Consider the following 17,914-nt stretch of genomic DNA (forward strand, 5'->3'; position numbering starts at 1 on the left):
TGACATGGAACTTGGAGCTTATTTAGGTTCTGATATAGATCCCACTACTCTCCAAAAGAGGAGGACGTTTAAAGACAATGAATATGATTTATTGGTCTTGGAGACGTGTTTGGTAGAGAATGATGATTCTGCCTGGATCCTTGACTCGGGTGCCACTAATCACGTCAGTTCCTCTTACCAAGGATTTAGTTCCTGAGAAACGTTGCCACAGGGAGAGATGACTCTTAGAGTAGGTACTGGTGAGGTTGTTTCAGTTGTTGTTGTAGGCATGCTGAAGTTATTTTTGGACAAGAAACGTTATCTGTTACTGAATAATGTTTTTATAGTTCCTCATATTAAGAGGAACTTAATCTCAGTTTCTTGTCTCATTGAACAAGATTATACCGTCTCCTTTTCTGAGAATAAAGTGTTTATTTTCAAGAATGGAATGAAGATTGGTTTTGGTTCGATGGAAATTAACTTATATGTATTAAGGCTGTTAGTCATAAAAGCCTTGTTTAATACTGAAATGTTCAGTACGACAACAACAGCTAAAAGACTAAAGATTTCTCCTAAGAAAAACGCCTATCTTTGGCATTTAAGGTTAGGTCACATCAACCTCAATGGGATTGAGCAATTGGTGAAAAGTGGACTTCTAAAGAGTTTAGAAGAAAACTTTTTGCTGGTGTGTGAATCATGCCTCGAAGGCAAGATGACCAAACGACCTTTTACTGGAAAAGGTTACAAAGCCAAGGAAGCCAAGGAAGCCTGGAAAAGGTTCAGCGTTACTCGACGATCACTAGAAGTTGCTATACAATGAAGGAGCAAGGCTTCGCGTGGGCGATTCAAGACCCGGATCGCTTGTCTGAACCAGATGACTCGATAGCTTATGTAATAGATAATATTATTTTCGTTTTTTTTAGGCTAATCATCTCGGTCCATTAATTTTTTTTTTTTAATGAATGTACATGTGATGTATGTTTACTTATATGTCATATAGTATGCCATATAGTTTTAAAACCCACCATCGGTTGTGCATTTATTCATGCATCATCTTTATATTATAGGAGTTATAATATAGTAGTTTGCATGATTAAATTACTTTAAAGCATGCTCATGCATCATATAATATAAGAGTTATAATATATGCATGCATTAAGTACATCCATGCATCATCTTTATATTATAAATATTATAGTATAAGGGTGTATGAAAGCATATATGTTTGGTTCATTACAAGTTATATAAGAGTTATATATAATAATGAATGAACATTGCATGAAGCATGACACTTAGGTTAATTTATAAAAGTTATAAATACCTAGTCTAACTTAGCAATGTTGTTGGTTTTAGTTGTTTCTTTTTATAAGTATGATAATTAAAGAAATTAGAACTAAAATCAATAAGAAAGACATGCATGCAAACTTAGGCTTAAATCATGTTTTAAAAGAGTTTTAAAATTTAATTAAGATAGACCTAAGATTACGGTTCTAATGAGATTAGAAACCTAAGTTTAATCTTTTAATCGATTTAATAGGATTAAATTGACTAATAAAAGATTAAATATGTACCAAATCTATCTATAAGGGACCTTTTGTCTAAGGCGAGTTCTGTCTAGGCTGGGGTATTTAAGCTGATGAAAACGAAAGACCCTACCTGGGAACCTACCTAGAAAGGTGAATTAGATAGATTTGATGCATGCACGCAAATTTGATGATAGTCTGTTAAAGTGTTTAATCAGACTTGATTCGAACTTGTTTAATTATCAAAAGCAAAAGTTGTTTTTTAGCAAATTAAACTCACACTTAGATAAAATCAATAGCCAAATTGTCTAAGTTAATGAAACCCTAGGTAGAACATTTAGTGGGAGCTAGTTGGAGTATATGATACTTCACTTAAACCTCTACACGTTTCTCCTCGGCCTTAACATCAGAAGCGTCAATGCATCGTCGAATAGGTGGCAGCAGCTCTCTATGTACTTGTAGTTGAGTAAGGACACTCTGGGAGTGTCCCCTAAAGGATGGTGTTTGGGTGGGTCAATACCAAGGTGAATTGAGAGAATGTTAATAGTAAGTGGGAGCGGGACGTGTGACAACATATCCTATGGTCTCTCATTAGGTTGGATAACATTTTTGTGCATCGCCTCGAGGCACTCTGGGAGTGTCCCCCTAAAGGATGGCAGTATTTGCATAATTCTTTATCTGATCTCCTGAAAAGGATAAGGTTTCTTTAGTCTCTTGTCCTAATCTATTTTTTTTCCTACAGTGGGCGCATTAGGGCAGGACTCTAGAGCCTAAAATGAGGGATTACATTTACGCAGAATTGTTAAGGTTGTTAACAAATTCTGGACCAAAAAATGGTGACTTTTAGAGTCAGTTACAAGAGTTGTTTCTGTCTAATGGTTGAGAATGTCTCATCTCAGTAAAGGGGGACTTGATCACCCCAATGGTGACTTTTGTCCTGCCTTGCTGGGGCATCATTTCAAAATAGATGTCACTTCACTTAGGGTATAATAGAACTATTTTACTAAAACCTAATATTGGTGTTAAAAGTGGTAATGCAAATAGACTTATTAAGTTTGTTCTTGTTTCAGCATCTTTTAAATGACAACCGCTACTTTAGCACTTTTAGCCACTGACAAATTGACTGGCGATAACAATAGTTGAAAAAACATGATAAACACAATACTTATCATTGATGACCTCCGATTCGTTCAATGCTATGATCCCACAAAAAATGTGCGACCCAGGAATCTTCACGATACCGTGCTCAATTGGAGGGGTCTACTTTGGTCAAGCACTATGCGATCTTGGGCCAAGTATAAACGCAATGCCGCTATCAATCTTCAAACGATTGAATATGGGTAAACTCATGCCCAACGGAGCTCTCCTACTAGCGGACAAATCCCGAATACATCCCGAGGGAGAGTTGAAAGATGCCGTAATCTCAATTGACAAATTCATCTTGCTGGCAGACTTCATCATTTTGGACTATAAAGCGAATGAAGATGCGCCCATCATATTGGGATGACCATTCCTCTNCAAATTCATCTTGCTGGCAGACTTCATCATTTTGGACTATAAAGCGAATGAAGATGCGCCCATCATATTGGGATGACCATTCCTCTCGATCGGTCGCGTTAAAATTGATGTGCACAAGGGGAAAATTGTAATGAACGTCAATAAGGAAAAACTCCGGATTAAGGTAGTCAAGATCCCAGAAGATCAAGAAAAGAAGAAAAACCCGCCGTGGACGTAAAAAAAGACCAGCTTGAAATAAGTAGTCCCTGAGTTACTATGCGACTTAACCTCATCAGGGACGCAATCCTTTTGAATATCTTTTTTTTCATATCAATACTTCATGAAATTTCATTACCTTACTGAATTCTATTATCGCATATTTGCTTCTTTATAAAAAAAATAAAATAATAAAAAAATAAATAATAAAAAATAAAAAATAAAAAATAAATAATAAATAATTCGATAATGTTGAACGATCGTGGTAAACGATTTTGCTAACTCTGTTATTATTTGACCCTCTCAATGTTTTTTTACAACGATTGAGGTGAACGATTGCGGAGGCGCTACACGAAGATGCAACTATTTTATTTCGTCACCGCAATCAAAAGAGATCGTAAAGCAGGATGCGTCCACAAATAATGCGGGCGACAACGCAAATTTGGGGGTTGTATCTTTCCTTGACTTTATTCCAAAATTTGCACTATCGCATCGCATTTTAATTTTGAAAATTTCATCACCGCATCCTATTTGGTTCGCGCGATCATTTAACATTGATTAATTTAATAAGTCACCGCATGATTTCTCTTTGCCAATTATGATTTCAATGATGAAACACATGCTTCTATTTTTTCGTATATACTAGAGTCAACTTAATTTTAGGATAGTCACCTCATGAAATATTTCTAGAAATTAGTGGTTTGCTAGCTTTCTTTCAAACTGACCCTTTACGAAACTTCTTAAGAGCATCACATGGATTCTTTCAATCTTTTAGCAATGAGAACATTGCCACATTTTAAATTTGGGGGTGCAGTATTCATTTTCGACCTTGCTATTTTTAGCTTACAAAAAAAATAATAACGTTGCAATTGGATCCTACTCGTATTTGGATTTCCGCATGACACCCGTGGGGGCAAGCCAAAACGAAGGCTAGGCACTTGGATCAGCACAAGATCATATATAAAAAAAAAATGTGTCTAAAATACGCAAGGATAAAAAAAAATCATTTGAAAATACCCTAGTGAAAAAGTTTTTTTATGAAATAAATCATGCGATGCCCTGGAATCTAGTAAAGTCTTTTTGAAGGTTAAACTTGCGGTCCCTAAATTTTAGAAATATTTTAAGAAGAGACCTGGATAAGAATCAAAGAGATTTTGGTGTATAGGATTTAAATAAGGCATCCTTGAGAAATCTAGGAAAAAGAAGGCGGTCGACACTCTAAAGAAAATATTTAGCTTATGCTTGAGGACAAGCATTGTTTAAATTTGGGGGTGTGATAACGGGCAGAAATGCACGTTATTACAGCGCAAAGTTATAAAACAATGCAGGATTGCGATTGCGATGATAAAAATATACAATATTGCGTCCAAAAGTATTAAGTTCACAACATTGCGATCGCATGCGTCTATCGCATTAAAACAACTAACTTATGTATTTTTGTGCAGAAAATGCGTTGATGCAAGGCGAAAATGCGATCCAAAGAAACTAACGTCTGAGCGCATTAAGTGATTGCGTTGACGCAAGGCTATGTAATCATTTGCGCTCACGAATATCTGCTCAAGAAGGTTGCCGCATAGAGCCGATGCATCATGGTGAGCGCATCTGGGTGAAAAGCGTAATAAATCATGATGGGACAGAAAACTGATGACAGTTGATTCTGAATTAAGTTGACAAGCCGTTGACGACCTACTGTAGCAAGTACACTCAACTTTTCGTTGACAAATATTCAGCGCATCAGACAGAGAATTAATGTCATCCCATCAATGCAATCATAAGAGAGAAGAAGCCTTTCAACCCGAAGCTCTATAAATACCGAAGGCCATCTTTAGTGAAGGAGTTCGCTAGTTTTTAGAGTTCACCATTTAGACGATACTTAGCCTTGTTCTTAGTTTCTTATACTTAGAAGGCAGGGCAAGAGAAGGGAAGAGGCACCAGAAGATCGCCTGGTCAACTCGAGAGAGTGCCAGGGAGCGTGAAAAAATAGAGAGAGGGCCGACTCTTGCGAGAGCAAAAATATCTTTTGAGCAGAGTAGAAAAGAATAGTGTAAAAGCCTTGGGAAGCAAGAAATTGCTACCAGACTCTTTATTCTTATTCTGCATTGTCATTTTGTATTTCGATTATATATCTATAAAATAGCACTTGATTATCTACATCTGTTCACTCTCTTTAAAACACACATGAGTAGCTAAATCTATCGAATGGGTTGAGAAGTACTTAGCTTAGGATTTTCATCGCATGCGATCATCTTGCCTTATGTTGCGTCTATCACCCCTTTAGAGCTATTCATGAGAGATTCTAAAGAAAGAACCTAAGACTTGAGAGAGCTAGGTTAGAATCTAGACTCGAGAGAGCAAGATTAGATCTGCATAAGCAAGAGATAGAGACTTAGAGATAAGCTCTGTTTGTCAACATGCATCGTATACACCATAGAGATAGGTTATGGTATTATGCGGTTGCCTTGTATGTGTGTGTGTCAATCGTCATCGCATAGACAAGAATAGAGGCTTATGTGTAAGTCCTGTAGACATCATCGCATATATCGCATGCGTTCTAAAACTAGAAGCCGTAGCATTTGTGTAGAGATGATTTGTTGTTGTATGTGTGCAGCATGATCGCATAACATGAATGCAATCCTAAGAGGTGTTAGCTAAAGCTCTTCTCAACCCATTCCCCCACATATTCATCGCATCTTTCATAATATTAACTCTTTTCTTAACTCTGCCGCATACATTTTATACTGTACACAATAAACCAACCAACTCTTTGATTGACTATTACCGTAAAGTAATCTATAAATTACCACCGCATATTATTTTCCTTAGTCCCTGAGTTCGACCCTGGGCTTACCAGGAAACTCAGTAGGATTTATACTTGGGTCCTGCTGAGAAAACTTGTTTGCACAACACATTTTCCATCAACGCAATCCCTATCATTATTTCATCACATAAAACAACGTATCAATTACATCTTGACCATCCTGAACGACGTCTTGGCCAAGAAGCATGAGTTCATGGTCTCTGCTTGTGAGATCATGGAGTCCCTGAAGGGAATATTCGGACAACCGTCCGAGCAGCTCAAACATGAAGCTCTAAAGTTCATCTTCAACTCCAAAATGAAAGAAGGTACATCTGTTCGAGAACATGTTCTGAACGTGATGGTCCACTTTAATGTGGCGGAGATAAATGGGGCTTGCATCGATGAGGGCAGCTAGGTTAGCATTATTCTGATGACGTTGCCATAAAGCTTCCTGCACTTCGTAAGCAACGCTGTTTTGAATAGGGTTGATTACACCTTTACAACTCTCCTCAACGAGTTGTAGACATTCCAATCCTTACTGAAAAGCAAGGGGATGAAGGCTGGTGATGAAAATGTTGTTTCATCATCTAAAAAGTTCCTCAAAGGTTTAACCTCAGGAACTAAGTATACACCTTCTTCTTTCGGCACTAAAAAGTGGAAGAAGAAGAAGGGTAGTAAGGGGAAAGGGATAACGCTTGCTAACCCATAACCTGCCGCTCCTCGGGGTAGGCGACCAACGCCGGTTGAAAAGGGAAAATGCTTCCACTGTAACCAGGATGAGCATTGAAAATGGAACTGCCCAAGTTGGTTGAAGGAGAAGAAGAAGGCCAAGGCCAATCAAGGTAAATGTGATTTACTGGTTTTGAAGACTTGTTTAGTGGAAAATGATGATTCTGTCTGGATTATAGACTATGAGGTCACTAACCATGTTTGTTCTTGTTTTAAAGGGATTAGATCCTAGTGGCAGCTTGAGGCTGGTGAGATGACGATGTCAGTAGGCATCGGGTACGTCGTCTCAGCTATGTCAGTGGGAGGCCTCCGGTTAACTTTACAGAATAGGTTTATCATTTTGAATGATGTGTATGTAGTTCCCGAGTTAAAGAAGAACTTGATTTCTATGAAGTCCTTGCTTGAATGTAAATACACTTTAAATTTTTCAGTTAATAAAGTGTTTATTCTGAAAGATGATGTTGAGATATGTTCGGCTAATCTGAAAAATAATTTGTATGTGCTAAGGCTGTTAGCAACAAATTCCCTCCATAACATAGAGATGTTTAAAACTGCTGTAATTAAAAAAAAAAGACCTAAAGTTTCTCCTAAAGAAAATGCCCAACTTTGGCACCTTCGTTTGGGGCACATCAATCTCAATAGGATTGAGAGGTTGGTGAAGAATGGACTTCTAAACGAGTTAGAGGAAAATTCGTTCTGTGTGTGAATCATGCCTTAAAGGCAAGATGACTAAAAGACCTTTTACTAGAAAAGGTTATCGAGCCAAAGAGCCTCTAGAGTTAGTGCATTCAAACCTAGTGCATTCAGACCTTTATGGTTCGATGAATGTGCGAGCTAGGGAAGGCTACGAGTATTTCATTACTTTTACTGATGATTATTCGAGGTATGAGTATGTTTATTTAATGAAACATAAGTCAAAATCCTTTGAAAAGTTCAAAGAGTTCAAGGCTGAAGTTGAAAACGCATCAGATAAACGAATTAAAACACTTCGATCTGATCGGGGTGGAGAGTTTTTAGATTCTGAGTTCCAGAACTATTTGATAGAACATGAAATCATTTCCAAACTCTCAGCACTTAGTACACCTCTGCAGAATGGTGTATTGGAGAGGAGAAACAGAACCCTGTTGGACATGGTTCGGTCGATGATGAGTTACGCTTCCTTACCATACTCGTTTTGGTGTTTTGTAGTAAAGATTGCAACATACATCCTTAACTGTGTTCTCTCTAAGAGTGTTGCCAGAACACCTTTGGAGTTGTGGAACAGACGTAAAGCTAGTATGCGTCACTTCCGCATCTGGGGTTGCCCAGCACATGTGCTTGAGGCTAATCTTAAGAAACTGGAACCATTTTCGAGTCTGTGCCTATTTGTAGGCTATCCCAAAGGGACACGAGGGGTTACTTTTATGATCTTAAGGATAACAAGGTATTTGTATCGATAAACGCTACATTCCTTGAGGATGATCATATAAGGGAGCACAGTCCAAGAAGTAAAATCGTGTTGAATGAGCTTTTCAATGAAACTACTAAAACTTCAACAAGAGTTGTTGAAGAGTCTGCTATATCAACAAGAGTTGTTGATGAAAGTTCATCTAGTAGCTCAAATCCACCTCAAGAATTAAGGGAATCTCAACGTAATGGGAGGGTTGCGAACCCACTTGTTCGCTATATGGGTTTAACTGAAATTCTGGCTATAGTAGTCGATGGCAAGATTGAGGATCCCTTATCTTACAAGAAGGCAATGAAGGATGTTGACAGAGATGAATGGGTCAAAGTCATGGATCTTAAGATGGAGTTTATGTACTTCAATTCAGTATGGGATCTTGTAGATTAACCTGATGGAGTTAAACCTATAGGTTGTAAATGGATCTACAAGAGAAAACGGGGTGCTGATGGGAATATGCAAACCTTCAAAGCTAGACTTGTGGCAAAGGGTTATACCTAGGTAGAGGGAGTTGACTATAAGGAGACTTTCTCGCCTGTTGCCATGTTGAAGTCTATCTGCATCCTCCTATCCATTGCCTCATATTATGAATATGAGATATGACAAATGGATATCAAGACTGCCTTTCTGAATGGTAATCTTGAGGATACCATTTACATGGTGCAGCCCGAGGGATTCATAGCCCAAGGTCAGGAGCAAAAGGTTTGCAAACTGAATCGGTCCATTTATGGACTGAAACAGACATCTCGATCTTGGAACATAAGATTTGATACAATGATCAAATCTTATGGTTTTGACCAAAATGTTGATGAGCCTTGTATCTACAAGAAAATCATCAATAGTTCAATAGTATTTCTAGTGTTATATGTAGACGATATCTTACTCATTGGTAATGATGTAGGTTTACTGACTTCAGTTAAAAACTGGCTAGCAACCCAATTCCAAACGAAAGATTTAGGAGATGCTCAGTTTGTTCGTGTGATTTAGATATTTTAGGATCGAAAGAACAAAGTGCTAGCACTGTCTCAAGCATCATATATTGACAAGATGTTGATCAAGTACTCGATGCAGAACTCCAAAAGGGGCATTTTGCCTTTTTGGCATGGAGTTACATTGTCTAAAGAACAAATTCCTAAGACACCTCAAGAGGTTGGGAAAATGAGACGGGTCCCCTATGCATCTGCCGTTGGCAATTTGATGTACGCGATGTTATGTACTAGACTTGACATCGGCTACGCTGTGGGGATAGTCCTGTCTCTTATACACATCTAGATGTGTATAAGAGACAGGTAGATATCAGTCTAATCCAGGACAGGGTCACTGGACAGCCGTCGAGAACATCCTCAAGTATCTTCGGAGAATGAGAGACTACATGCTTGTGTATGGTTTTAAGGGTTTGATCCTTACTGGGTACACAGACTCTGATTCTTAGATTGATAAGGATTCTCGAAAGTCCACTTCAAGATCAGTGTTCACTCTTAACGGAGGAACTGTAGTATGGTGAAGCACTAAGCAGGGGTGCATTGCTGACCATGGAGGCTGAGTATGTAGCGGCTTGTGAAGCTGCTAAGGAGGCCGTTTGGCGCAGGAATTTCTTGACTGATCTTGAAGTAGTTCCAGACATGTCTAGGCCCATCACCCTTTATTGTGATAATAGTGGTGTTGTGGCGAATTCTAGAGAGCCTCGGAGTCACAAGCGCGACAAACATATAGAGTAAAAATACCATCTCATCAGAGAGATTGTGCACCAAGGGAACATGATTGTCACGAAGATAGCTTCAGAGCACAACGTTGCTGATTCGTTACGAAGGTTCCCACGGCTACAGTGTTTGAGGGTCACCTACAGAGCATAGGTCTACGGGACCGACCACGGCTAGACTAGGGCAAATGGAAGTATTGTTGTACTGGGCCTTTGTGCCTTAGTTTATTGTTTTGCCCTAAATCTCATAGGGTCCTGTCGTTTGTAAACACCTATATGAAAAAACTCTTTGTGATGTAATAATATGAGATATTTTATTCACAACAGTCTATGAAATATGAGTTATTTTAGTTGCATTTACCACAAACTAATAAAGTAAGATCCTTAGTTATCGTTGTAACTTAAGCATATATGTAGACATACAAGTGAATCATGCTTTAAGTGATAACCTAAATGGTCTGTAGTATATGGATAAAGGAGGGAAACCTTATTCTGGTGATGCTACGAGTGTGGCCCGCTTTGTAGATATTACAAGTGTTGTAAAGTGCTACAAATGGTTTGATCCTGACCATTCATGTATTAGACATGCGAGTGGGGATGCTTTATACTAAGGAGTTTGTATAAGACTGGACCACGAAATGTTTAGTCTCGTTATATAACTTCGTTCATGACAGAGACTTTCATTTCACTAAGATGACCATAGGTAACATGACCTTAATTATGAATGAGTTGTGAACTCCTACCTATGAGGGCGGTCCTTTAATTTGCATAGGTGCGAGTGGCCAGATTGTCGACTCAAACCTACCACTTTGGGGGTTCGTCTGATTGGAGAGCTGAGAACTCAGCTACACAAGACAGAATTCACTCATTCCCCGAAGTAGGGGTAAGTAGATAAATTGCTCCCTTAAGGGCTGATTCTGGGCTTGAACAATTTGGCGCCACACCTTCTCATGGCCTGAGAAGTGTTTAATCATAGTGGGACTATGATGTATTATTCATTAGAGGAATCAGTGGTACTTAAGAAGTTAGATGTAACTATAGGAGCAAAACGGTAAATTGGCCCAGCTGTACTTATAAGCGATTTGTGAAGGGTCATCGTATTGTTGATTGGTTACATCCAATGGACACAAAAATATATCTGTAGTGTGAAGAGTGCAGCTGTCAGTCTTTAGTAGAGTGCCCGACAGTTAACAGATAGTGGACATCGTGATTAAAGAGTTTAATCAGTTATTCACGTACCGTTGGAGCTTCAAGCTACAGGTCCATAAGGTCCCTTTGATAGCTCAATGGATTCAAGTAGAGAATCGATTTTTGGGTTAGTTTGAAGTGTTCAAAATTAACAAGAGGGAATTTGATTATATATGATATAATTAAATTGATTCAATTATATGTGATATAATTGATTTGATGTATTAGATACATTAATTAGAGGAATTAATATAAATATGATTTATATTAAATGCAATAAATGAGAAAAAGAACTATAGTTTATATGTTGTATATGATGTGATATTAAAACTATATGTTATAAATATAATATGATAAATTAGTTAATATATTTATTTATAATTAAATCAATTATGAGATAATTGATTTTCGGTTTTATCTCCTAATAATTGAATTAGTGGGAAGTTTTATTCAATTTTGATAACCGATGGATAAAATGAAAATTGATTTCATTTTTTTAGAATCCAACGCATTCCAATCGGAAAAAAAAATGTGTTTGCTATATGATAACTTTGAGAGAGTACACGATCAAGGACTGAGTTTGCTAGACGATAGCTCCTCGATACTAAACGACCGAGTACCAATCTAAACGATAGACTTCGCCCTTCTCCTACTTACTCAATCGTTCAATTCCTTCTTCCCTCTACTAAATCCATACAGAGCCCACATCTCCTGGATTCTCACACCGAGAATATCAAGTTAACCGAGTGGTGGTGTCGAGTTTCTTGTTCGATGGTCGATGGTCGAGTTTTACTCGATTGTTTTCGAGTATCTACCAGTTTGAGTTTGCTGGGTTTGTTGGTTGCATTTGTGCACTTGATCGAGTTTGCTTGGACGCTTGCCTGATTGATCGAGGGTATACTAGAAGAAAATTTCTTCAAAGATTTGTCTTACTCGATCCCTTTTTGTTTATTCTTCGAAACATGCTATAATTTACTTGTTGATGCATAATTGTTGTTGTTTGATTGTAAATGTCTTGGTCATTCACAATGGGGTTTGGAACGATCTCCTTCCGCTCAATAATTCTCTTGTTTAAGAGTTCCTTCAATTACATGAAGTAAAACAGATGTAAATCAATAGACAATCTAACCATGTTGTAATATGCTAATTACCTCATTGTTTTTTTTGTTTGTTTGTTTTTTTTTGTCTTTTTGTTGATGTTTCACTTTTCTCAAATTTCATTGTTCTTTTTTTGCTTTTTTCTTCTTCCTTGGTCTTCCTATTGTTTGCAATAACAAAAAATAAACATATATCAATCACAACAGAACCAATTGACTATCAGATGTTTGAAATAGTTGAGAAAAAATATAAGGTAATAAGATAGTAATTGGTTGTCAATCACATGACAATATTACGAACTAATATTTCAACACATCATCATGCAATCAAATCTAACTCACTAACATCCCTATCTATTACATCCAAAACCCAAATCCAAGAAATCAGAAGACCAACAACGTCAAACCTCTTTCGAATTGAAAGAATAAAAAAGCAAAAAAAAAAAAAAAAAAAAAAAAAAAAAAAAAAATAGTGAACAAAAACATAGCATATTGCATGCAGGAACAAGTGAATGAAGATTTTAAACATATAAGTACATGGGGGATGAGAAAACAGGAAAAAAAAAAAAGTATAGATTTGAAACATAAAAGTACATAAATATAAGTTGAGAAGAATGAAAAATCATCAATAATCTTAACATATTGCATGCAGGAACAAGTGAATGAAGATTTTAAACATATAAGTACATGGGGGATGAGAAAACAGGAAAAAAAAAAAAGTATAGATTTGAAACATAAAAGTACATAAATATAAGTTGAGAAGAATGAAAAATCATCAATAATCTTAACATATTGCATGCAGGAACAAAGAAGCATGAAGCTTCTGATAGAAATTTAAAAATATAAAAATAAACACCATTTTTCTTTGGAACTTCGAGCAACAACAATGACCCTAAGTAAAAAATCAAAAGAGAAAGAAATCAATGGAGAATGAAGAAGAAATCGGAAGACAATTTGTCGAAGAAGAAAGTGAAGAAAGAACCAGTTTCCTAAACCCTAAACTTTTGTGAAGATGAAGAAGCTAGATGTGAATAGGTTTTCAATCGTGGAGTATTTTGGACTTTTGGTTATTAAGCCATTAGTGGAATTGGACTGGACTTATGTATTTTGCCATTTTTGAGAAATCCATATAACTGAAACTATGGGCCTAATTTTAATAATATTTTTAGACATGGCTGCAAGTGCTCCTAATATATAAATAAACAAAATAAAATATGAAATTTGTCAATGCAGTCTTTCAGGCTCACAAAATGTCATTATTTATAAGCAATTTGGCAAGTAGAAAGTGAATTATATTAACATTAATAATGTGTAATATTGAGAAATATGGACAAGACTTTAAAAAATGAGAATATTATGATACACGATCAATAGATGCTAAGCCCGATCATCTAATGAGCATCTATTATCATATAATGAGCATCTAATGAGAAATATGATTCTAGAAGAATCATAGAATAAATATTCATATAATTTCATTGCTTCAATTATCAAACCAAAATAGTAATTAATCCACTAGTATTTAATATTTATCCAATCCATTGATTTTGTGTCTCTCTCAAAACCGACATTGACCACCGCAACCTTCTTCACCGTTGCTTCTCCTCTTTTATCATAAACTACAAACTCCAATCAATACACAAACTCAAATCTTAATTATTTATTCACAATCTAAGTACATTTTCTAAGAAAGAAAAAACATATTCATTACTTTCCAGATACACTACATAGTTCTTACTTCAATATCGATATCTGGGTCATAGTTAGTAAGCCTCATTCATCAAAAGAAAGGGAAAAAAATTAAAAAAAGAAAAAGAAAAAAGACACTAACTTACAGTATTGTTATGATCTTCAGCATTAGATCCACCTCCTGCTTCTTCCTTGGAAGGACCATAAGACTTACTACAGGCAAGAAAATACAAAAAGTTGGCGAACAGCAAACCAAAAAGCAACCAATAATAATAATCACTGTGACCTTTATTGATATTGCTCGAAACCCAACTCTTTACTTCGGCTGCTTTACTGAAATTATCAACGGTAGTCATTATAAAACTAGCAGCCAAGTTGCCTACAGACATATTCAGCCCCAAAAGAGAGGTTGCTACACTGGACATGGCTTTTGGAAGCTCATTGTAGAAGAACTCGATTTGCCCGATTGCGTTGAAACCCTCTCCCATACCAAATAAGATGTAGCGTGGTAGCGTCCAAAATGCAGACATGTTTACCACTGCATTCGGGTCGTCGGAGAACCCTTCCTTTATGGCTAAGGCACGGCGATTACTCTCAACGATTGCAGATACTGCCAGACTTAAGGTGCTGAAAAGAATCCCAATTCCCATTCTGGTTTTCCCACTGAGACGAGTTGGTTTTCCCCTGCATTTGGATGCTAAAGGGAGGATCACGCGATTGTATAATGTAATCCATATTATTAGAGAAACTACTAACATTGCACCAAATGAGCCTGCGGGAACTTCAAAACTCGGAGTAAGGTGTCGATCCATGGATGCAACCTGGAGAGTATAGAATGATTGACTCAAAGCTGCAGAAACAAGGATCCCAGTAGACCATAATGGTATTATCCTGACCAGTGCTTTCAAATCTTCAACTTGTTCCACAGTGCATAGGGTCCAAGGATTTGAAGCTCTCCTATCTGAAGTCAGCTCTTCCTCAGAATTTCTAATGATGCATGCTTTGTTAAAAAACCTAGGGAGTCAAACAAGGCAAAATACATCTTATCAAAATCCAATTAAAGTAGTTAATTCCTACAGTTTTGTGTCAACATCAATGATATCTCAATTGGCATCACTTTTAAGCAGAGCAAAATAGATGGGCTATAGTCTAATATGCAGAAGTAAACAAAAACTTAGAGTTCGGCATTATCAAAAGAAGAGTCGACGCATTCTGAATCTAAAGTAAGAAGCATTATGAATGACACAAGCGCATGCACTTTGTACCTTAACTTGTCGCTTGGCAAGGCACACGGTGATCCGTTTTCGTGGTGGTATGTTTCAGGTATGCCTACAGATGGTACTTGCATATGCCTCTTCTTACAAGCGGCAACAACAACTTGCACAATCCCAGCACACCAACTTCTACTTGGCATCGACTTCAAATATAAGGGTGAGGCCGAGAAAAATGTTATCATAGATAATAACATGAGTGCAACAGGAACTCCAAATCCCATCCCCCAACCCATACGATCTTGAATATACACCATGCCTGACATTCCTACAAGTGATCCAACTGCAGATGAAATATAACACAAGTTAAAATAACTGTCTAGAATGCCTGAGTTGGATTTGCTTGTCCTGTACAACTGATCTGCACCAAAGGCAAGGTAGGATGATTGAAGGCAACCAGATCCTATGGACATTATTGCATAAGATGAATATAAAAGCGACAGTTGAGCTCTTGACGGGGCGTCACAACGGCCACTAATTTCATCACAGAAAGGCCTTGCTTGTGGAATCATCGCAGTTAGCCATAAAACAAACATGCCCTGTTACAAAAGATAAACAAGTAAACGTTACAGCATTGTCAAACTAGAAGAGCAAAGCAGCAAAACAAAAGAGAAAAAGATCATGAATCTTTTGTTCCTTTCTCCTTTCTCATCCAAATATTCTTTCTCATGAGCAGTTTACCTATCCTTTTCATTTATACAGCTTTGATCGTGACCTCATGGGGATTATAATATATGAACAATGAATCAGAGTCTGAATGCTCGTCTCATGAAAGAAATTATCATAGGCAAGAATAAAGTCACATTCTATTTTTTCTAGTGAAGAGGAGCAATTTTTTCTTCTGTGCATACAAAATCTTCTCTACATTGAAAATACAATACGATTGTATCCACTTAAAATTCAAAGTAAGGAATGAAAAAACCGATCAATCATGCATTTAAATAATTCTTTTGAGTTGGAATGGAATCTCGCTGAAAATTGAGAAACCATACTAAAATTAGGGCAATTATGGGAATAGCAGACAGGAAGAGGTTACCAAAAAGCTGAAGATAGAGCCAGCCGCGATCATCGGAAACCGACCGAAATAAGAATCAGCAAGAAAAGCACAGATGATCGGAGTAAAATTCGTGGCCGCAGACCAAAGGAAGATGATATTAGAAGCATAAGCAGACTTCATTCCATAAACCATAGTCAAATAAAGTATCATACTCGGCGATAAACCCTGACTCGCGAGCTTCTCAAGTGCTCCATTAGCTAAGGACGAAGAACAATCAGCTAATTTAACAACAAACACAAGAATGTAAAATCAGTTGTACAACAATCGATTACCGATTATGAAAGGCAAAGTTCTTAAGCCTCCTTTGTGATCGGCGGTGCTCAACAGTGGCTCTTCCATGTCTCTATCATCATCGGCAACCGATGGACCTTCCATTACAAAAACAGAGTGAAAATGGCGGTTGAAACAGATAGAACAGTTGTGTAGTGAACAAGAAATTGGACGAACAGTTGGTTAATATCCCGAAATCAGATGAAGAAACAAGAGAGATTCGTTGATTTGAATCTATAATTCGGGCCGGCCATCATCGCTTCGAAATTGTCTCACTCTCATGACTGATAGCACAAATGAAAAGAAAACAATCAATAATTTTGACCGTAATTTCATTTTCATTGAAGTCGTTATAGTGGGCCTTTCCGTATCCATTTCAAATGGTATATGACGTTTCTAGAGTTGCATTATTTCGTGAATAAATATGTTTTTTTTTCGTAATTAATCAATTTGAACAAAAGATATTGGAGATATTAAAAAAAACTCGATGAATTAAAAAAATTGATCAATTCAATCTAATCCGTACGGTTTAGGATAGGTTATTAAATTAGGTTGGATTTAAATAAATGAAAATTTGATGGGTTGAGTTGGTTCATAGGTTCACCTAATATAACCCAAACCAATCCGAACCAATTCGAATTTATTATTACTTATAACACAATTATTTATACATATATTGATTTTAATTTTATAATATTTTTTTGAATAATTTATTCTTCAATAACTCTTAAAAGTAGTTTCTTTGCACTTTAGAAAGAAAATTTTCACTATTTAAATTGAAATTTAGTTGTTAATCTTAATTTAATATATGAAAATAATTAAATAAGATTTTTACATATTTACATTGTGCTTCTTTTTAGAACAAAATTTTAAACAAATGACCCGATTAACCGGAACTAACCCAACCCAAATATTTCATGGTTGGGTTGGGTTGGGTTCATTTTTTAATAAAGGTTATCTGGGTTGAAGAAATTTATAACTCGAACAATTAGGTGGGTCTAAAATTCTTTCAACCCAACCCAGAACACCTATGAGAGACATGACTATTCGAATGGTCATAAATATTCTATAAATATATGTCTCTTTTTCATATATTACTCTCATGAAACTTTTCTCCTTTTTTATAAATTTGTGTAAGTTCGGTCTACTCCCACGAAGTGTAGTTTATTAGATCTTATGAATGAGGTGCTATTTCCATAAGAAAGTTAATATGTTCTATTTTGGAAGACAATTAGTCTAAAAATTCAGTGAAATTTTCTTAAGGAGACAATGTGAAATCGTTGGGCTCAGATTCTTTTCGGTATATAGATTCTAATTTTTGGTAATCTTACTATCCATATAACAATCTTAAGACAATTTTAAAATCTTATGGCTTTTATTAATCAGAATATGCAATTTTTTATTCAATTTTGTGCATTTGTTTCAATTAATAATTTTAGTAATCTGTTTTTGTTTAAACTA

At 36.5% G+C, this 17,914-nt stretch overlaps 1 protein-coding gene across 4 annotated transcripts; it reads right to left on the minus strand.

Moving 5' to 3' along the window:
* Positions 1–13,534: 13,534 nt before the first annotated feature.
* On the minus strand, positions 13,535–16,786 carry LOC120075961 (protein NRT1/ PTR FAMILY 1.2). Of its 4 annotated transcripts, none has more exons than XM_039029721.1 (6): positions 16,456–16,786; positions 16,163–16,380; positions 15,121–15,665; positions 14,142–14,869; positions 14,002–14,068; positions 13,690–13,792 (listed from the first exon to the last, which is right to left on the minus strand). In XM_039029721.1, exons 1-6 carry the CDS (start codon positions 16,556–16,558, stop codon positions 13,786–13,788), a joined length of 1,668 nt encoding a protein of 555 aa, XP_038885649.1. In that variant the 5' UTR covers positions 16,559–16,786; the 3' UTR covers positions 13,690–13,785. The 4 variants fall into 4 exon arrangements, with proteins under 4 accessions (XP_038885651.1, XP_038885652.1, XP_038885649.1 ...); XM_039029722.1 differs by having other exon boundaries at positions 13,702–13,785; XM_039029723.1 differs by having other exon boundaries at positions 13,535–13,792; positions 14,002–14,869.
* Positions 16,787–17,914: the final 1,128 nt, after the last annotated feature.

Source organism: Benincasa hispida, chromosome 4 (genome assembly GCF_009727055.1).
Source record: "Benincasa hispida cultivar B227 chromosome 4, ASM972705v1, whole genome shotgun sequence".
NCBI lineage: Eukaryota > Viridiplantae > Streptophyta > Magnoliopsida > Cucurbitales > Cucurbitaceae > Benincasa > Benincasa hispida.

What these genes read in the sequence shown, in the direction of transcription:
- LOC120075961 (XM_039029723.1), bottom strand. Translation starts at nt 16,558, where the DNA reads ATGGAAGGTCCATCGGTTGCCGATGATGATAGAGACATGGAAGAGCCA. An exon ending in AACTTTGCCTTTCATAATCG is followed by an intron (nt 16,381 to 16,455) that starts GTAATCGATTGT and finishes CTTCGTCCTTAG; the next exon opens with CTAATGGAGCACTTGAGAAG. An exon ending in TTGCCAAGCGACAAGTTAAG is followed by an intron (nt 14,870 to 15,120) that starts GTACAAAGTGCA and finishes TTGACTCCCTAG; the next exon opens with GTTTTTTAACAAAGCATGCA.